At 55.5% G+C, this 20,436-nt stretch overlaps 1 protein-coding gene across 5 annotated transcripts in view; it reads right to left on the bottom strand.

Moving 5' to 3' along the window:
* ADGRD2 (adhesion G protein-coupled receptor D2) overlaps nucleotides 1–20,436 on the bottom strand; it is a 32,274-nt gene that overhangs the window by 3,795 nt on the left and 8,043 nt on the right. For 3 of the 5 annotated variants that reach the window (XM_075439184.1, XM_075439185.1, XM_075439186.1), the window contains exons 9-26: nucleotides 19,982–20,093; nucleotides 19,461–19,595; nucleotides 18,533–18,653; nucleotides 17,859–17,964; nucleotides 17,558–17,613; nucleotides 16,311–16,437; nucleotides 16,096–16,199; nucleotides 15,336–15,438; nucleotides 14,560–14,713; nucleotides 13,620–13,753; nucleotides 12,867–12,982; nucleotides 11,223–11,343; nucleotides 6,152–6,193; nucleotides 5,905–5,958; nucleotides 5,402–5,546; nucleotides 4,782–4,840; nucleotides 2,216–2,246; nucleotides 762–1,023 (exon numbers count right to left, since the gene is read on the bottom strand). In XM_075439184.1, coding sequence (XP_075295299.1) covers nucleotides 908–1,023; nucleotides 2,216–2,246; nucleotides 4,782–4,840; nucleotides 5,402–5,546; nucleotides 5,905–5,958; nucleotides 6,152–6,193; nucleotides 11,223–11,343; nucleotides 12,867–12,982; nucleotides 13,620–13,753; nucleotides 14,560–14,713; nucleotides 15,336–15,438; nucleotides 16,096–16,199; nucleotides 16,311–16,437; nucleotides 17,558–17,613; nucleotides 17,859–17,964; nucleotides 18,533–18,653; nucleotides 19,461–19,595; nucleotides 19,982–20,093 — 1,836 coding nt within the window. In that variant the 3' untranslated portion in view covers nucleotides 762–907. Of the gene's footprint in view, nucleotides 1–761; nucleotides 1,067–2,215; nucleotides 2,247–4,781; nucleotides 4,841–5,401; nucleotides 5,547–5,904; nucleotides 5,959–6,151; nucleotides 6,194–11,222; nucleotides 11,344–12,866; nucleotides 12,983–13,619; nucleotides 13,754–14,559; nucleotides 14,714–15,335; nucleotides 15,439–16,095; nucleotides 16,200–16,310; nucleotides 16,438–17,557; nucleotides 17,614–17,858; nucleotides 17,965–18,532; nucleotides 18,654–19,460; nucleotides 19,596–19,981; nucleotides 20,094–20,436 lie in introns of those variants that run through there. The other 2 variants (XM_075439188.1, XM_075439189.1) reach the window with 2 other exon arrangements.

Genomic DNA, 20,436 nt, shown 5'->3' with positions numbered 1-20,436 from the left:
GCTCCCACCAGCCTGCTGCTGGTACCCCCCCAGTCTCCATTAGAGCCGGCTGGAAACCTTCAAATAAAGACACCTGGGGCAAAGTATGTCTCTTTTCAATGAACTATTTCGGGAGAAAACAAATAGAAGAGGGGAAGCAGTGTCTGGTGAAATGATTTGTCCCTCGTTCATCATCTAGCACCCAGGTTTATGGTTTCCTTCCCCCGGCAGCTGATATCCCCAAGAGCTACGTAGCCTTTTGCTCTGTTGAACAAGCTGTGAGGATGGGAGCCTGCGCAGCGCTGAGCTGCCCTGGGGTCTTCCAGGCATTACAACAGCTGGGCATTACTGCTTTTTTTTTTCTTCCTAATGGCTGGAAGCACTTGTCTTTGAGCCCTGCGCCTCGCAGCAGCGCAGCCGGCACCAGCGCTGTGCCGCACGCCGGCTTGCACCTACACAAGTGTGCAGAGGAGGGCTCTTCTGGTTCAAGGAGATCTTCTCGTTCACCCCGGCTGAAGGACTGCCCAGCCCAGGGCTCCCTCGCCCCGGGGCGCGCGAGGAGCCGCTCTCGGTGCTAGCGGAGAGGGTGCCCATGCACAGCTCTGCCCTGCACCCACTGCCCGCTCCCACGGCCGCTGGGCATCAGCAGCGAGCCAGGGGCAGGCTCCGAGCCCAGCCCGGAGTCCCCACCGTCCTCTGGGCAGACCCAGGCTTTGAAAAACACACCGAGGGCTTACCTGAGAAAACAAAACCAAACTAAACAACCCGCCTCTTTGCACAGCTGGAGTTTAATTACACGTGTGGCTAGATCAAAATACGCAGGAGCAGGCGAGGGTTGGGGGGGGACACAGAGCACAAACGCACGTGCTGGGTGTAGGTCTCGCTGTCCCTCAGACCCCACTCCTACGCCTGAAATGCCGCAGCACGTTTACTCCCGGGTGCCACTGTTTCTGCCTCGCTCATGTGTCCACTGTGGGGAGGAAAGCTGCAATGCTTCTGGGTGGCATCGTCTCGAAAATAGTCTAAGCATGCCCTGCTTAGACACTTCATGTGGAGCAAAATCAGAAACCTGCTAATGCACTGCTTCCTTCGACAAAAGAAAATGTAACAATGCAGAAAAAAAATAATATCAATCCATCCCCGGTGCTTCTTCGCTGCACTACCTGCTTGAGTGACCCCATCCAGAGAGTGCACCAAGAGTGCTGGGAGAGCTCGGCACGGTTGGTACAAACAGCAAAGATAAATGTGCTACAGCCCTCCCCGGAGCAGCGGGTGACTCGCCCGGAGCCGGGCAGGGCAGTCGGCGCGGGAGCAGGGAGCCGCGGCTGGCCGGCCTCCCCCCAGCACTGCAGTCGAGCAGAGGTCTGGGGCTTAGGAGGGATTTCTGCTTTTAATTCTACCCACCTCCATGGTGACATTGGCCTTTCTACAACCTGAAACAGAAGCAGCTAAATGGCTGCCTTTAAGCTCATAAATCCAGCCCCATCTGAACACCGCACCTTCGCTGGCTGCCCTTCTCTGGGACCAAGTCGCTTCCAACACCCGCCAGCGCCTTCTGCAGCAGCTGCTGGGTTAAAATACCCCGTGGCAGCAAACAGCCACTGCCACCCCCCCAACCAGCCCGGGTCCTGTCACGCAGCGAGGAGTGCTGGTCCCTGCCGCGCTTCCAGGACCAGCCGTGCTGGGGTGCATGGGCAGGGCGCTGGGCATCAGGTCCCCGCGGCACCCACGGCCCCTCCGCTGCCGGCCGAGGCCTGCGACCTGCAGCGCTGCTGCCGTGCAGGGGCCTCGGGAGCTGGGCCACAGAATCACAGCGTGTTTTGGGTTGGAAGGGACCTTTAGAGGTCATCTAGCCCAACCATCACCTGCCCCTTGTCCAGTGACAGGACAAGGGGCAACAGGCACAAACTGGAGCAGAGGAAGCTCCAGCTGAACCCGAGGAAGAACTTCTTCACTCTGAGGGTGACGGAGCCCTGGCCCAGGCTGTCCAGGGAGGTTGTGGAGTCTCCTTCTCTGGAGATATTCAAGACCCGCCTGGACAAGGTCCTCTACAACCTACTGTAGGTGACCCTGCTTCGGCAGAGGGTTGGACTGGGTGACCCACAGAGGTCCCTTCCAACCCCTACCATTCTGTGATTCTGTGATTCTGCCCTCTGGGCAGCACTCCACCATGCAACCACAGAAATCAGTATCAGCAGTAACAAAAATTAAAGAAAATGATGTAGGCGAATGTTACCTGAGGATTTGAACGCTGTCAGCTCTACGGCCTGAAAGAGGGGAGAACATTTGTTAGCAGAAGGTACAGGTCTGACTGCTTCAGTGCTGGCAACCCCGCAGCATGCTCCCCGGGGCCAGGCAGGGCTCACCCAGCACCCAGCTGCTGCACCACACTCTCCCTCCCACCGAGCCACCGCACAGGCTGGGAACCGGAGCCTTCATCCCGGTCCCCGAGGGACCAGCACCTTGCAGAGTGACCCTGGCCACAGCCGCAGCCCTCGGCAGGGTCTGCGGGCTGAGCTGCTGCCCCGCTCCGCTCGCCCTCGCCGGGGTCCTCCAGCCCCGGGGTGACCCAGCGGGCTGGACACCGTGCTGGAGACCACAGGAAAATCCAGGAAAAGAGAACTTTCTCCCCCGTGCTGAGGTGGGAAGAGCATGCCGAAGCCTGCACGCTGCGCTGAAGTGGTGGTTAATGCTCGGCGAGGTGCGAAATCCCAGCCCAACAGCAATAAACATCACCAAGCAACATTTAAAAAAGCTGAAACACAAAGAACATCTCGCCTGTGTTTGTATCTTCACTCGCTCAGTGTTTTGTCATTTTAAGTGTTTTCAAACGTTTTTAAGTAGCATCTTCTCCTCATCCAAACCATTGTGCAGCTGCCAGTGACATTCTTCATTCGCCGCTCCTCCCGCGAGTGCCGTGACTCATTTCGCCGGGGAGCAGGAGAACCAGCACTGCCTTACCTACACGGCAAGCGGCACCCACCCAGCCGGGGTAGCACCCAGCCGTGCCCCCCGCCTCTGCCGTGAGGATGGAAACTCCCCGCAGCCCCGGCCGGCTCAGCACCGCGGGCTCACACCGACGGAGCACCGAGAGCCACGGCACCGACCGGCACGGGCCGTGCCCCTCTCCCCAGGCAGGCACCGGCGGTCACCTCGCCTTTGGAAGGCTGTTGCATCCATGTTAGTCAGCCAGGAGACAAGTACATTGAAAATGCAACGTTTAAGCAGCAAAGATACAGCAAAATCCTCCGTGACCCTCACACGGAGGAAGGCGCTTTCTGTCTTCGCCTGCTAGGAAATGCCATGGCCTTGGCATTTCGGAGATCTGCTGCCTCCTGATGCTCCCTGCCTTCGGAAACTCGGGCCCCCGCGCTAATCCCCGTGGCCCACGTCTCCTGCCTGGTGCCAGGGGCTTAGCCCTGGTCCTGGGTTACACAGCCAGCACCTGGCTGGCTGAGAAAAGCATCGCCTGCGAATGAATCCCGGTCGGCGTTCAGCACAAGGGAAGGAACGGCATTAACCACAATATAAATCATGAGAGATGAAAATATGGGGTTTATTGAGTGGCTTCGAAACGATATGCCAGCTATAGAAGTATTATCTATTGGATAAATAAGAGCTGTCTACGTGACACAGGTTTTCAAAGGATAAATATTAGAGAGGAAGAGAGAGATCCAAGAGATCCTTCAGTGAGAGACTCATATAAAAGTAGTGCTGGATTTTATTCTGAGGAAATTACAGCACTTGTACATCAAGTGCACAAGGACTGATGATCATTTCAATAGTGGGAGATGGAAGTGGTACCAGAGTAGTCAAATTTAAATTGTTCCCTGCTTTAGGCCATACCTCGCTGAGCTCTGCGTCACACTTCTGGAGGCAGCACGACCCAGCCTGCCCTCCCTGGGTGGATGCAGCTCGACCACCGCAGGGACAGCAAGCCCCTGCTGACAGATTTTAACGTGCTGTCCCTGGGGGAAGTCTCCTGCCTGGATCTGTACCAACCTCAGCTTGGTGTTTACTGGCTCGAATTCACTGGCTCCTTCTGTTCATGTATGCCCCTGCCACAACCACCCTCCCGGCGCGGCAGCATCGGCTCTGGGTGAGCTCTCGCCTGGGAAATTGGCCGTCCTGGGTCCTCCCCCTCTCCTGCCCCCGGCCACGCGCTCTCGCCTGTTGGCCTCTGCTGCCTGCCCCTGCCCAGGCCAGCCCCGGCTCTGGCAGTCGCCTCCGGCACGGAGCCCGGCCCTCCCCGCACAGCCACGGCAGCTCACTGCCCGGGAGCTCCCATCTTCTGCTCCCACAGAAGACAGCAGACACTCCGCTGCATCTGGCTTGGCTACCAGGAGTGGCCACTGTGGGCACGACAGCATGCACCTCAAATGATTTAAATGCCTCAAATCAATACGCTGCTAATAACGAGTACGTATTTTAATAAACCAGAGTCTTCAGGATGTGTATCAAAACCTTCTTGGTTTTGACAGACAGGCCACGTGTCCGCACTGGCACTCGGGAGGAGAGCAGGCATGCTGTGCTAGCACGCTGCCTGGTCCCTCACCAACACCCTGAAACTTCTGTAACACCCTGGGACGGAGAGGACCAGCACTACCCTCTGTCTGTGCACAGGGCGAACGAGGCAGGCAGCTTCTGCTCGACACGAAATACTGAATTTGCACCAGAGCTGGTAACACTACCGGGTGTCCTCAGTCCCAGGCCCTCGCTGGAGCCGTTAGACTCCAGTCCTACATAACTGCTGTGCTCTGCGTGTGGATGAAGGTGGAAGAGCAACAGGAGACATTACATACCGGTCTCTCGGGCGACATAATTGATGAAATCCCCATGGGAATTTTGGCTCCAAAATTTCCTAGGGGGTGAAGAGCACAATGAGTTTGGAGACCAGAGAGTAGAAATATCCATGCTTTACCAAGAACTTGGTGCTTTGTGTCCCCTAAGTATCTCCCACTGAAGCAAAGCCACCAAACAGATTACCTGCATAACTGCACCCACAAACTGGTAGGAGCATGCAACACCTGTTGTCCCCGAAGCTAAAAACCCTATTTCCTGCTGCCACCTTTGCCTCCCCTTCTCCAGAAAATTCATTTTAAGACACAAACATGGATTTTGCCTCAAGCAAATGCAATGCTGCATAACCTGGTGATGAGACCTCCCACCCATGCCCAGCCAGGCTGCAGGCATGAACCTGATCCCTCTGAGATCCGCAGGCAGGGGATCCCTGCCTTCCCTGGAATCCTTCATCCCGTGCTGCACTGGCAGCACCACACCTCAAGCACGCGCACAGGCACAGCGTGCAAATGAGTTAACGCCGTGCCAAGTGAACATGCACTAAAATTCAAGCCTTGGGAATAACATTTTACTGTGGGCCCATCACACAGCCTGGGCCAACAGCAACAACAACCCTCTTTACCTTTGTTGGTGATGTTCCTCACTGGAGGGTCTTTCTGCGCAGGGCTCGACAAGGCACTCCCAGCCACAGAAGGACTCGGTTTCCCTGTCTCCCAGGAGGTTGTGTTTCTTGGACTGGATAAGTAGTTGACGGGATGAGAGCAGTTCTGTAATGACAGGGAAGAGATCCAGGACAGTGAAAACTGCAAAATGAGTCTTTGCTAGATGCAGGTCCAACTTTAAAGATCGATTTCATCTGCGCAGTAGCCCCTGGGACTTCAACTCCCATCCCACCCTGATACAGCAGGCTGCTGCCTAATCAGGGCGGATCACCTTTGGGTCTGCACAGCCCAACAGGACTGCAAAGAAGGGAGACAGCCTCTGCCATGCTCCCTACATAAGACATGAAAAATAAGACTTCTTTCGGGCATCATCTCCTCAAAGGAGTCCACACGTACATCTGGGGCCCTCCTCTGGCGGGCGCATGGTGAACGAAGGGGGCAGCAGGGCTTCCTTGCAACTTACTGTGAACGAGAGTGCTTTCTTCTTGTCCTTCATCCTCTGGATGGCATTTCTCACCTGGAGCAGAGGAAGGACGTTAGAGGGGGCCACAGCAGCTCTAGCAGAGCAAGACATCCTCCAACGAGACATGGAGAAGAAGCAACTGCTGTTCCACGAGCACAGTCGGGGCTACGCTGTCTGTCGCAGCTACCCCCTCAACTGCTAATAAACAGTCGCTGTGACGAGTGACTGAGCCTCAGGCATCTCTTACCTCGCTGTTATAGATTGCATAGACCAGGAATATGTACAGGCCCTGGAAAGGAGAGAGCACAGGAAGGGTTAGAGATGTGCAGCTGGTCTGGGCTACTTCGCACGGGAGGAAACGAGTTTGATGAGCGCTAGAATGGGGGAGGACCTGGGCTACGGGGAAGAGGCACAGATGGTGGGCACGGCACAGCCAGGGACAGCTGGGTAGGAAGGACCTTCCTTCAAATGACACTTGAGACCAGGCTCCTCACAGAGAGTCCAAAGGAGAGGCAGTCCCTGCCCCAGCCCCTCTTCCTTCTCCTCTCCCCCCATTTCATTTGGGGGGAGCGCGCTTCTCTCACCAGACACTCGGCTCCCTGGGCCTGAGTTCTCCCACACTCCCATCCACTCATGCATGCAAAATCCCCCAGGAAACAACTCCTTCAGATCTCACAAGCAGAAATCACCAGGAATTAATTGCTAGGGGAACCGAAATCCGGGAAGCAGACCTCCCTTCCCACTGAGGACCGACCTCAGGGGGGCTTTCGCCAGCCTCCCGCAGACCAAGTGCAGCGCGATGCTGGGGACAGTTACTTTGTCCCATGCAGTGACAGACCACAGTGATAAAACAGGACCCTCTGACCCAAATTCAGTGGGGTACAGACCCAGAGGCTTTGCTCAGCCCCAATCCAGACAATCCTTCCCGCCGGTGCGCCGGGGCTCCGGCAGCACGGTCTTGGCCACCTTCTCCCTGCTTGCGGAAGAGGCCGAGCACCAGCGAGCAACGACACGCTCTGCCATGACCAAATGCTCGGCCACAGCTACGTGCCCGGGGCCGGTGCGGGATGTGCTCAGGGAAAGTGCCCAGGGCAGGGCTGGAGCGAGCATCTCCTGGAGGCCACAGCCTGAGGCTAATTACAGCTCCAGACCAACGATTTTGGCCTTAAGGCAGCCCTATCTAGCCCACCAGATTTATGTTATATCTGTGGGGTGTTTGTTATCGCAGCTAGATAAATCAGCTGCAGCAAGAAAAGTAATCCATCTTGTCTTCAATGAGCCTTGCTCTTCATCTGCGAGCTCTTGGCAGGCGTAATGGTAGCAGTACCCTGGCGCCGTGCCATGACCTGTCCTTCAGCCAGCAATGCCGCTCACTCCCCCGGACCAGATTTCTGGTCGGGCTGCCAAGGCAGGTCTTCCTTGAAATAATCATTCTGGATGAGCGCGGGGAGAGGGGGGAGCGGCGAGGCCGGCTGGGAGGAGAGCAAGGAAGGAGAGGAGGCCCAGCTGCAGTGGCGGGTGGAAGAGGAGCTGTGGCTCTGGAGGACCCTGCTCCTGCCCCTGCTCCTGCCTGCGCTCCTGTCCATGCTTCTGCCCACGCTCCTGCCCCTGCTCCTGCCCTCATGCCATATTCCCCCGGCAGGGCCTGCAATGTCCCATCTGCCCTGCTCCCACTCATGGTGGGGCAGGTGCTGGGTGGCCACGGGCGAGCGCGTGGCGTGTGCCGGGGCCCGCAGAGCTGGATGGATGCTCTCACCTCGTGTCCGTCTGTCCTGCTGCGCCCCGCACAGCCCCGGGAGCAACGCTGTCTCCTGCTCCCCTCTCACCGGAGACGGGCGAGAGGCTCTGGAGGTCCCTGCCCTGAGCCAGCCTCAGGACCATCCTTCCAGCTCTGCAAGCTCAACCGAGGCCATCAGGTTTCACCTACGCTGCTCCCTAACAGCAGCCCCCCCGTGCAGCACGCGGTGCTCGGCAGGGTGCTGGTGCTGCTGCCTCTGGCATCGTGGGCTGGAGGGAAGGCGCTGCCACCGGCTCGCTCGCCCGCACGGCAGCCACTGCGGCCACCGCGCGCTCTTGTCACTCGGCTGAATTCCTGCGCTGCCTGCCTGGAGAAGGAGTTGTCCTGTCTGGTGTGGACGCACAGAGTAACCTTGAAGACAGGCTTCGGTTTCCGCAGATAAACAGAAGGCGGTCAAACAAACAACCAACCACCGCAGCAAAACCTTGCTGCACAACACCAGCGCGTGAAGGAGCACGCTGGCCTTAAAGGAAATTCCAAGGCGGTCCACCAGACAGCCAGCAAAGCGGCTGCAGCGGGATGGTTTTGTCCCTGCTTTCTCTCAACTCCACAGCTTCCCACTAGCGTTTCTCTTCTGGGGTAACCTGCAAATTGACCTGAACTTGGTAATGAAGGGGCAGAGGCAAACAAGCACAGCATAGCCGTGGGCAAGCCCTCAATGTCTGTCCACACAACAGCCACCCTACTGAGCTTTAGGAAAAAGCAGAAAAACAAAAGCATCAATAACTCAGAAAGCAAGCGAAAAAAACAAATCCTGACCCAGCAAACACCTCAGCTCCTATCTCACTCAAGGTGGACACTGTCAAGGTTTGTGAGAGAGAACCTCAGGAGATGTATCATCCAGAGGACACACTTCTTCATTTCAGAAGTCATTCCTTGTTTCTCAGAAAACCCATCTGCCCAGCATCCACGTCACGATGGCCAGCGTCCCACAGCCCCTCTGCCGGCATCAGCAATGAATCAAAGGCTGAGGGAGCCACGAGGGGTGTGGGCTGGGCCCTGACTTTGTCAGGCCACAGTCAAGGCGTATCAGCAGTCACTGAACCAGGGAATTTTGTGTGGGATTTCCCTTGCCAGTGCTAGGTTGCAGAGGGAGGAGCAGCCCCGAGTGCTACGGGAAAGCAGCTCTGCTGCAGGCTATCCCAGCCTGAGATCCTCAGCAGGACCCCTCTGGTGTGATACACGTGCTCACGTTTCTACAGCCCAAACCCTGAAGCAAGGCAGAGGCAGACTGCCAGGATGGTGCTGGGATGCTGCGCTCTGATCTGACTCTCTGCTGATGCTGATGCAGGTCATCCAAAACGAGAAAAGTTTTTTTTCTGTGAATGAAAAGATGCTGGTGCTGTTCTCAGCTCTGCTCCCCTCATCTCATCACAGCACTGAGCCCGGAGTTCTCTTCTGCTCAGTAATCTAAGCACAGCATGAGGAGGAAAGGAGAACTGATGCTATATTTAATTACAGTTAGGACAGGCCTCCTACCATCCTGCTGATGTCCTTAATGGTGGAGATGCGGAGAGGCGGCCCTTGTCCGGCCTTGGCACATCCCCATCCGAGAGCCGACGGATGTGCGTGAGCAGCACCCGGCCGCTGGACCAGCGCCAGCCACAGGCAGAACACCCCTGGAGCAACCACCCGTCTCGTGCACGTGGTGATAACGCCTGTGCTTCACCCTTGGAGAGCTGGGCCAATGCTACACTGCAACCGGCCAAGTATGCCAGAGGGAAGCGCTGCGGACTCTGCCGCTCCACACATAAAAGCTACAGCGGGGGCCATTTTTTTTCGCATCCGAAGGAAAAAGGGAGCTAGGTGTAGAACTCTTTGCATCCCAGTGGTGCAGAGGGTAGTATCCAGTTGCTCTCTTGACTTGGATTCCCTGGAGCAGGATTTGTCCTCGAGGGCTGGGCAAGGGACTCTGAAAAATACATCTGTGAACACCCAGCGCAAAGGCAGAGGACTGGCTGCATGGGCACTCCCTGGCACCACTCGTGCTGGCACGGCCGCAGCCCCAGGGCTCGGGCAGGGTCCATGCCTGGCCCCCGGCCGCAGAGAGCTCCGCGCCCACCCCGGGTCCATTCTGCCCGGCACAGGAGCAGCGGTGTTCAGTGCTCCTCGAGCTCCATCTACAGCTGCTTTCTCTCGAGGTCTGGAAAGCTTCTGCCAACGAGGGGCTGACGCTCTGAATGGCAGGTGGCAAGCACATGTTCTGGGACGTTTTGTCACCATGTGTCCCCGAGTCTCAGATACCCTGTGGTACTGGGAACTGTCCTACCTCAGCGCAGAACTGAGCGCTCCTGGCTGCTATGACTAACACAATTTGCTTTGCTCTCTTCACCACAGACAGCCTGGTTAAAGCTTTAAACTCTTTTGCTGAAACCAGCAAACTTAGAAGCAAATCTTAAGTATTGCTTCACACACCAGGGTTACCTTCCGCCCTGCAGAGATCCTTGTTAATACTAACATATTAATAACGTGACTCTGAAGTATGGTAGCATTCAGGAGTCACAGCCATGGCCCTGGAAGACACCGAGACAAGCAAACAGCCTCAAAAATGTAGCCAGATGCTACCTGAAAAGGAATGAAGAGGCTGCAGGAGATGACATGACTCACCCAAGGTCTTGCAAGTCAGAGCTAGAAACAGCACTCAGCTTCCAGCCTCCCCGTGCGAGGCTCTGATCACCAGCCCACACCGCCATCTGCTCCACCTGACACTCCTGCATCCCATCAGATTCCAGCGCAGCTCTCACAGGGCACTGGGAGCATCCCTGGGGAGCGACTGCATGGCTGCAGACAATATGGGTTTTAGGGGTAAAGATTTTCAGTCCTTGTTTCTTAATTCTCCTTCTCATCTCCCTTCAATAAAGCTGATCTCCAGGCAAAGGGAAGGTGGCTCTGCCTGTAGAGTTCTTTGGCCACAACCTCTCAGTATGTCTGAATGTGAACGAGATGAACATACATTGTCTGAGCAGCAACCCAGCACCCTATGGCTGGAAGTGACCCTCGAGACACTCTCCGTGAGCAGCCCCATTCTGACAGTGACGCTGGCACACACAGCCCACCCGTCCTGTGGCTACGAGGCTCCAACAGCAGCTGGGGTGTCCGCCCCATTAAACCCGACAGTTACCATTTTAACTATCCCTTGAAAGACCAAATCAAAACTCTAACGAAGTTCCCTACAAGCATGTCAGTTTGATATTGTCATTTTGAAACCATGTTAATGTCAGAAAACCTAACATGAGAAACAAGATTTGAACTGGGAAGGTGTGGCACCAGTAGCACACTCCAGAGACTGGTGCTGAAGGGCCCTTAGATGTACAAGGTCTCCAGGGCTGCATTTCGTATCTTGGGAGCATGAACTTAAGTTTCCTCAGACGAAACAGCACAGCGGCTTGGGACAGCTGGGCTGGGCTTCAGAGCTGACCAACGTCCCCGACTGCTGGGATGGGTAGAGCAGGCTGAAGCCCAAGAAGCCGCAGCTACCTGCTTGGCCGTGATGTGAGCATCCACCCGGGACAGGACTCACCTGGAGGGAGTTCAGCGCGATGAAGACATAGGCCCAAACGATGCTGAGGTGGACAAGGACCCCGCACACCCAGGTCAGCCCCAGCACGGGCAGCAGCACCAGGACAGGCTTGGCTGTGGCCCTGTCAGAAGAAGAGCTCAGGGTTACCTGGGTGCATTTCAGAGCTGAAGCGCTGCGCACTGGCACCCACCTCCCAGCCACCAGCGCTCCACAGGGGTCCCTGTCGTGCCCCACACCCCTGAGCCCAGGGTGTCCTCTCTCTTGCAGTTTAGAAGAACCTTTCCTTGCCTCCATGCTGGAGACAGCTCTCCTCCCCCAGCAAATGCCTTTCACACAACATGTCCATCAGAGGCACCCAAGATGGTAGCTGTGGAACAAACTCCTTTGCAAACAAAATTAGTTAAGATGGGAAAAACCAAACATTTCACCTCCCAGCCCCCAGTGTGCCAGCCCTGCTCTTTATTTATCACTGAGAGTTAGCAAGAAGGGAGCTCTTTGGCGTCACTAGCCATGAGAAAACAGCTATTTTCCCCCCAGTTGCTGCTACAAGGAGGGCTTCTGTGTTTGTTTTGTTAGCATATGGATGTCACCCTGCCCTCCAGCAGTGCCCTATCTTCATGCTTCTGTAAATTTGGGAAAACTTATTTATGATACAGGGGAACAATGTGTGTCTAGCAGGGGTATCCGGCGCCAGCTAACAACAATAAAGATTCACAGAGGATGATAAAGTAATGACTCAAGCAGCAGTTTTTTAGAGGTCTCTCTATATTGACTGATTACAGCAGTCCACACCGCTCTTTCCCCATGTATGTGATCCCCACCAGCGATATTTTCAATCCAATCAGTCTCAAACTCATACAGAAAATGTTTTTTATAATAGCAAATACGCAAAACCCCTCCACTCTACAGCCTGCATCCTTCTGCAGGGCACACACCAGTGCTAAGGATGGGACGAGTGTGAGACAAATTGAGTTACAACCCCTTCAAACCGCAATGTTCTGCGAAGCGGAGAGGAGCCGCTTCTGCAGCTCAGAGCTCTATAAAAATCCATGGAAACTGGGCACCTAATTGGGTCCCTGGGTTCCTCGAAACACCCCGAGCTGCTACCTGACTTCTCTACAGCGATGTTTTACAGGATGTCCGCACGCCTGCCAGCAAGCTGCTTAGCAGCACGGCTGGCTGATGTTAGCGAAGGGGCAGACAGCTCGGCAGTGAGACCTGCGCTCCCACGCACGCTGCCACCACTGCAGACGACGGGGATGCTCGCACCGGCCGTTCCCAGACCCAAAGCGCTGCTCCTGGTGATGCCAATGGGCCCTGCGTAGCTTTAATTTCAGCAGGCACTGCCAAAGGTCTCCCGTCCCAAAGCGCTGAGATTTTGGTGTGCGAGTGCAGATCTGGGGGTCCAGCACCGGGTTCCCGAGGCTGAAAGTGCTGGCTGGGCCTCTCAGCGGCACAGACACTAGCCCAGACTGCCTTTGGGTGATGCACAGTTATGCTGGAGGAGAAAATCCTTTCTGCCCTGATGCCCCTAACTCGTGGTCTTTCACTTTGCCAAGGCAAGGACTCTCAGCTTCACGGTAATTCCACCATTTCACACCCAGGGCAGCCACGGCTGGGAAAACCAGCCACCTCCCCTCTTACCATATCTGTATTCCAATCTGGTTGTCCAGGCTGCTGTTGGGTGTCAGCATCTTGGATCTCCGGCGAGCACTGGACACAGTCACCATCACCACCCGGAACAGCACGAAGGTGTTCACCTGTCAGAGAAGAGCCATGGCACCCAGTAACCTTCTGTAATCTCCAGTGGGGAGAGTCTTTTCTGCTGGGAACTCAGGAACTAAGTTTCAGAACTTGGGGAGAAACCTATCACTCCTGGGAAAGCAGTGAATAAAATACTTTACAGAGCCACCCCCACAAGTATTAAACTTATAAACTTATCTCAAAACTTCTCTTGCAGCATGTCTTCTCTCTTAATTGTCTACTCCAGACCCCTCAAACATCACACCTTTCTCTGCTACGATGTCGTACAGTGATGCAGATTCTACTTCACGCACATAGATGTTCCCGTATTAATCAGACCTTTAGCTCAGGCAATGTCACAGTCAATCTACACATTTATCTACATTCCTCATTTAACAGCCAACAGAAGAATTGGCCAGCAAAAATTTCCTAAAGCACTTTTTTCTATCAAAAAGCTGCTTCAGCTAATGAGATTTATTTGTGTTGTGAAAGTATATATAAAGCATAATCAAAATTCTCCTGCAAAAGCAGCAGGCACTCTGAGCCCTGCGAGCAAGCACCTGAGCTAGAGAAGTGCTGACGCCCCTGACGGCAGCGCTCTCCTAAAACCAGACATGCAGGAATCACACCTTCCCGGCAGGATTTGGCACTTACGATGAGGATGAAGAGAACAGGCCCAACAAAGGCCCAGATGACGTTGGTCTGAATGTTCAGCCAGCAATGGTTGTCTGCCACATACTTGTTAAAGGAAGTTGCAAGGGTCACACCCACGACAACGACTGGAAGCCCTGCAGAAAAACCCCACAGATTAAACCCCATGAAAAGCAGAGATGACCCACGCAGGTCTGCCGGGCTCTAGACAATTGCTTCAAAAGCCCCATGACCAGACACGCTCCAGCGTGAGACAGCTTAGCCTCTGAAACCCCATGAGCGACATCAATTTACTGCAGCTAAAATCTGTCCTGGCACTGCAAGCCCAGATTTATATGCTGTCAGCATCATTCTCCTAGGTATAAAGCATTCCAAGTCCTGAGTCCTGATCAAAGCAATTTACTCTTCAGATTGCTTTTTTAACACAATGGACAATCAAAGACATAAACCAATCCAAAATATCTTAGCCAGTTGCCCAGTGTCCAACTAGGTGTCTGTTTTGCAAGGAGCACTGGCCTAAAGAGGCTCCTCTGAGATGAAGCCCAGCTTATTCAAATGAATCCTACGCCCCTAAAGGGCTCACTCAGAATAAAGGGTGCAGAGTCAGGAACATATTTATATTTTAATTACAATCAGACACTAGCAATGCTCTCCAAGAACAACTTGCCATAAACTTCCTCCTCCTTTTTTTGTTTTGTATTGAACTCTTGGTTTTAGTGAAATAGCAGAAATGCTTTTTAACTTCCATTCTAAGACTGGCACTTTGACATGTAAAGGTAAGAAAGCCTCTGCAGAGCAGCAGCACCTGGCTCTCACATTGAATCAAACCAAATATTTGCGCGACTCAGCCCTGCTAGTGGGGAATCTCTCCTATCGAAACTTTTGCTAGACAAAAAATGCACATATTTTTCTGAATGTCAAATGCAGAGGAGTCTGTAGATACCCCAGCCTGTCACATAGTAGAACTTCATTCTCCTGTCTTCACTCATGTTGACTGCTACCACTTTACTCCACAGGAGAAGCCCCTCCACCAGCATCCACGAAAAGGCTGCCATGAAGAAGAGATGAAGGCAGGCAGTGACCGTGAAACACACCACCTGCAGAGAAGAGAAATCACACGTCCTTCAGGAGCTGTTGTCCCCTGTGAGCTTCCGGGTGCGTGTGCTCAGGAAGAAGACAGCAGCCTGCAAATTAAGCAGCAGAACGCGCAGAAATGTGTTTAAACATCCACAAGCACCAGGAAGAGTCCTTAAAACTGCAACACATGACTAGCCCAACTGCTGCAGCTCACACTCATTTCATCTGTGTGACCACCTCAAACCACAGAAGAGGGAACTGACAGCATCTTTTCCTGCAGTTCTTGGACTTTCCTTGCAGGTCTCTCATCTCAGAGCTGCTTGATCCAGCCCTGGGATGTGGAAGAGGACGCAGAAGGGGACAGAACTGTAGGCTGCTGTTTTATAACTACTTAAATTTCCTGAAGGATTTTTTGTCAGAAACAAACTGTCAGAAGAAAAAAGTGAATTTTCCCAATGGATTGCACAATGTACATACACATACCTCCAAATACAGAAACACTGCTCTTTCCTAGATGCAGGTTACAGGTAATCCATGAAACATTAATAAAAGGGATTGTATTTCTGTTCTATTTGTTCTGGCAATAACGCTCGGGCAGGCCTGGTGCTGCTGGCCAAACAGGAGTCCTTCTGGTGAGCTCACCTGGTTGGTCTTGGCCAATTCACTGAGCATAAGCAGACCTTCTGCTGCAGCTAATGCAAAGATCAGGTTCTTGTGCACAGTTGTTCGTTCACTCTTGGGGACACTGAGGAAGGAGAGAGTAAGCCCTCAGCTGCAGTCAAAGGGAAGGGTGCATGTGTTCTTACTAGTCCTTGCTGGGCTGTGCAGACCTGCCTGGGTGACCTGCAGTCTCTCTGCTGCTCACTGCAAAGACGACAGTCCAGCGAGGCAGGGGACTGCCCTGCTGTGCAAGCACTCGGTGCTGGGGAAGCGCGGGGGTACAGCTGCTCAGACTCACACCCGTGCTCCAAGGAACAGGGAGCGAGGAGGAGGTGGAGGGAGCTGCTGCCGTGCCGACACGGCAGATCTCTCTGCTTGCCAACAGAAGGATTGGCAACTGAAGAAGTAGTCTTTGCTCCATTTATTTTATAGAAGTTAGCTCTAGCAGAGAAGCTTTTATCGTAAACATCGTCACTGATAAAAATCTTTCCACAGGCACTCAGGTGTGTGCACAGCTCATCAGCATCTCCACAGGAACAAGCAGCACCGCACCCCCCCCAGCCAACGACAGCCGCTCCCCTCCCTCCCCTCTGCTGCCCACCACCAGCGCAGCTCCCCAGTCCCTCCCCGCACACCTGCGTCACCCCACACTGACAGAGGATGCCTCGTTTGTACACTTGTTCTGCAGCAAATAGCAAACCAAAAATACAGAGAAGGCTACAAGTGTCTGGACTTCTCTTACCCAACGGCCAAGAATAAAATGAAGGTAACTGTCAAGGCACAGAAGGAAACTCCACATCCAATAAAAGTCAAGGTCTGCAGTGTGAGCTCCTCCTTGGTGGTCCTCTGCTCCAATCATGAAACAACAGAAGACACAAACCCCCACAAATTAACTACAGACTGCTCGCAGTTCTGGCATCCACTCCACAGACCAGCAGAGAAAGGCTCCTCGCTTACCTGCATCTCGTACACCTGCAGCAGCACAGCAAAATTCGTGGTGTGGTTGCAAAAACAGGCAGTGGAGTCCAGAAGAGATGCCACCACAGAGCAGCCGGCTGTGGACCACATCCCACCAGCATCTGGGCTAACAGGCAGTAAAAAACAGAGAAAACACATGGAAATTACCATCCACTTCAACAGAAAGCCAAGGTGTTAGGGGAATTTCATTCTCCCAGAAGAAGCAGACTTGAAAGGAGGAAGAAGAGGCTATCAGAGACAGGTCTTCATACGGACTCCCCTTGGGCTCATCCTCTGTCTCAGCAGATTTGCCTTATCCATCAGGCATACACAAGAAAATAGGTCTAGTGTCAACATGTGCCTTAAAAAGCACAGTTCAGCCACCACCGCTTTAAACAGAACTCAGTAACTGCATGGCTCTGGCAAGAGCTCCTTTTACAGCACATTCACCGAGAGCATCACTGGACCAGACATGTCTAATCCTCCGCACCAGCCCGGCCTGCCACGTGCCCTGTGCAGTTCCACCAAACTCCCGATTTTTGGCCAAGCCAGCCTGGCTCCAGGCAGCCAGCGGCTCTCCGCTGCCCGGGCAGCTAGCAGAGCTCCAGCTCCAAATCCCCTGTGCAGGGGCCAAGGCTGCAGCGGGTCAGCCCCATCCTCACTCGGCAGCACTGAGCCTGCCCCAGGACCAAGGGAAGATGAGATTCAGCGCAGGGCTAGCGGAACTGTTTGCGCAGCAACCAGCCGCTCCCAGAAACACCCTCTTCCCACCATCCCCAAAGCGACCCACGCCTATAACAAGACTGTGACTCTAAGGAGTTTTTTTGCACTTGAATAACTTAATTACCAATCCATAATATATCACAGTCTCAGTGGTCTCACTGCGGTGACATTCAGCTAAAACACCTCTCGATGCCACGCAGTATTTATGAGGCCGGGAGTCCTGCACGTCTGTTGAGCTATATATCTCGTACCAACCCTTCTTTGTTGCAGGGAACAATCCTAATTAACTAGGGCTTTCCATTTTATGTATGTACCTCATTAAAGGTCACTTGCTTGTGAGTGACTTTTTCAAAGGAAACCTTCCCAGGAGAGAGCTCTGTCCCAGCAGACAGAGGATGCCAGCACGCAACGCAGGCGAGGAATCACAGGTCCCCACCCTCACCGTTCTCTCTACATTGTTACGCTTGGTTTTGCAGCGGAGATAAAAGCTCGTAAATCTGGGTACCCGCACTGAAACCAGGCACCTGAGGCTGAAGTTCCAGAAGGCACAGACGGGTCCCACCAGCTTCCCGGGCAGGTCCTGCAGGCAGAGAGGGAGAAGCGGAGATGGCACGGCCAGGCTGGCGGCCTGCGCGGCCCGACGCAGCCCCCCGAGGAGGCCGCAGCCCCCCGAGAAGGCCGCAGCCCGGCGGCCCAGGCCGACCCCCTCCCGGGGACCCCGGGGCAGCAGACCCGGGCGTGGGGCAGCCCTCAGCCCCAGAGCTGCGGGGGTCTGGAGCCGAGGCCGGGCGCAGCGGGGCCGGGAAGCGCGGCGTGCCCCGGTACCTGGAGGTGGTGCCGCAGGCGGTAGCGCACGGAGGTGCTGACCTCCCGGCGGTCGCTGAGCAGAGCCGAGGAGATCACCGCGGTGCCCACCGCCGCGCCCAGGTACCTGCGAGGGAAAGCGAGCTGCTCGCAGGCACGGCGGCCGCCAGCGGGCGCGGGAAACGGGCAGACCTCGGGTTATACGGGGCGCGGGGGGGGGGGGACCCAGAGCCACGTCTGGAGCGCTAGAGCAAGCACACCCCCAGGCTGCGGCCCGGGCACCGGAACCCCCCGCGCCCGGGCACCGAAGCCCCCCCCGCCCGGACACCGGAGCCCCCCCCCCCCGCCCCGCCTTGGGCGCGGCCACCGCAGCGCCCCCCGCGCCGGCGGCCGAGCCGAGGCCCGCCGAGGGCGCGCGGCGCGGGCAGCACCGCCCCCTAGCGGCCGCCTCCCGCGCGCTCCGCCGCCGCCATCACCCGGCTCCGCGGCCCCGGGGGTCCCGCAGCGGCCACCCCGCAGGCGCCGGTCCCGACCCCCCCCCTCCCCGGCACGGCGGAGCAGCAGGCCACCGCGGACGGCAGCGACGAGGCCGAAGCGGCTGGGACGGAGCGGGGCGGAGGGGACCCCAAAGCAGCGGCAAGGAACTCCGCGGCGGTGCGGAGCGGGCGGCCCGGGGGCGTTCCTGCTGCACTCACTTCTGTCCTCCCTCAGGGGCAGCCGTGTCCTGGAGGCCAGCGCTGCTGCCAGCGCCCGACAGGCCCCGCTGCAGAGACCCGTAGCCGAACCACAGGTTTTTCACCATGACTCTGTGGAGACCTGGAGGGACAGAGCATCATCTGCAGTGCTGCGTGCAGTGCTGGGCTCCCCAGTTCAAGAAAGATGAGGAGCTACTGGAGAGAGTCCAGCGGAGGGCTACGAGGATGAGGAGGGGACTGGAGCATCTCTCCTACGAGGAGAGGCTGAGGGAGCTGGGCTTGTTCAGCCTGGAGAAGAGAAGGCTGAGAGGGGTCCTTAGAAATGCCTCTAAATATCTGCAGGGGGGGTGTCAGGAGGACGGGGCCAGACTCTTTCCAGTGGTGCCCAGCGACAGGACAAGGGGCAATGGGCACAAACTGGAGCAGAGGAAGCTCCAGCTGAACCCGAGGAAGAACTTCTTCCCTCTGAGGGTGACGGAGCCCTGGCCCAGGCTGCCCAGGGAGGCTGTGGAGTCTGCTTCTCTGGAGATATTCCAGCCCCGCCTGGACAAGGTCCTGTGCAGCCTGCTCTGGGTGACCCTGCTTGGGCAGGGGGTTGGGCTGGGGGACCCCCAGAGGGCCCTGCCAACCCCGAACATTCTGTGGTTCTGTGATCGCAGGGCAGCTCCGAGCAGGCCTTGCTGCCGCACCGCTGTCCTAAGCTGGGGGTGCGGTACTGGGGGTCCAGAGCACCCACAGCTCCAAGCTGTGCCTGCAGAGCAGCTGGAGACGATCTCCCCCCCACAGCCCATCTCCCTTTCCCCATGGGCATCTCCTCCCCACACGTCTCCAGGCCACATGTGTGCAGCGTAAAGAGTTTGTGCCATTAAGGAAGATGCTGCAGAAGTGCTGACGGGAGAGCTAGGGAAGCACAGGCGTGAGAACCTACCTCTGGCTTTCAGTCTCTGCATTTCTTCTGCCGGAACTTCAATGAAGTCGTGCCTGCCCTTCTCAGGGCTCTGGACCACGTACACCTCACTGCTCATCTCCTGCCTGCTCAGCTCCAGCTTCCTGACCTCCATCCCTGCGGAGGGGTAAAATCAAGTACTGAGCCAGGGTTCAGCCTTCCTCCAGAGCTACTGCTTCAGCAAAGCACCACAAGGACATTACAACCCCAGCCAAGATTCACAGCAGCAGCAGACAGACCCCTTTCAGTGCAAACCATGCACATCCGGCCTCAGGTTGTCTCCTGCACCCACAGGTTTCTTACAATCCTCTTACAATCCACAGAGTGAGAGGTGCCGCGACACCATGAGGCTCTGGCATGCAGGGAATGGGGAGAAGGTTGCAGGGTTAGCAAGAGATGAGCCAGAGGAGGAGAGGTGCCAGGACTTGGACTGGGAACTAGACGGGATGACTTAGCTGGGTCCTGGTGAGATGCCCTCCCCGCGCTCTGCCCGTGCCGCTCACCGACATTCCTGTGCTGGATCGTGATCTTCGTCCTCCCTGCGGTCAGCAGTGGGGCTAACTGTGACACCATTCTGTCACAGAGCTCAACAACAGCCATGGGCCCTCTGATAACCTGCAAACACAGAGGGAGCAATGGAAATCAGCACCTGCGCTGCCAGCTCACGCTTCCCACAGCTCACAAGAGTTTTCTGAAATGCTTGGTCCTTGGCAGAAAAAGAGGAGTTGGGACTCAAGGCTTTTGCTTTTCTTTTCTTTGATTTCTTCAATAAAGGATGTTTCTGGTTCCTTCAGCAACGGAGACAAGACTGGCAATGAAGGAAACTTGCTGGTCTATATTTCCGTGCTGGAAATAAATACCTATATAAAGTTCTGTAAAGAAAGTACTGATTTTTTAGACCTGACTCCTGATTTTTGCAAAGCTGTAGAACAACCTCTCCTCCTGGAAAAGGCTTCAC

The sequence above is a fragment of the Opisthocomus hoazin genome, chromosome 19 (assembly GCF_030867145.1).
Source record: "Opisthocomus hoazin isolate bOpiHoa1 chromosome 19, bOpiHoa1.hap1, whole genome shotgun sequence".
NCBI lineage: Eukaryota > Metazoa > Chordata > Aves > Opisthocomiformes > Opisthocomidae > Opisthocomus > Opisthocomus hoazin.
The sequence above is the reverse complement of the archived record's forward strand: the minus strand, read 5'-3'. Positions and strand labels throughout refer to the sequence as shown.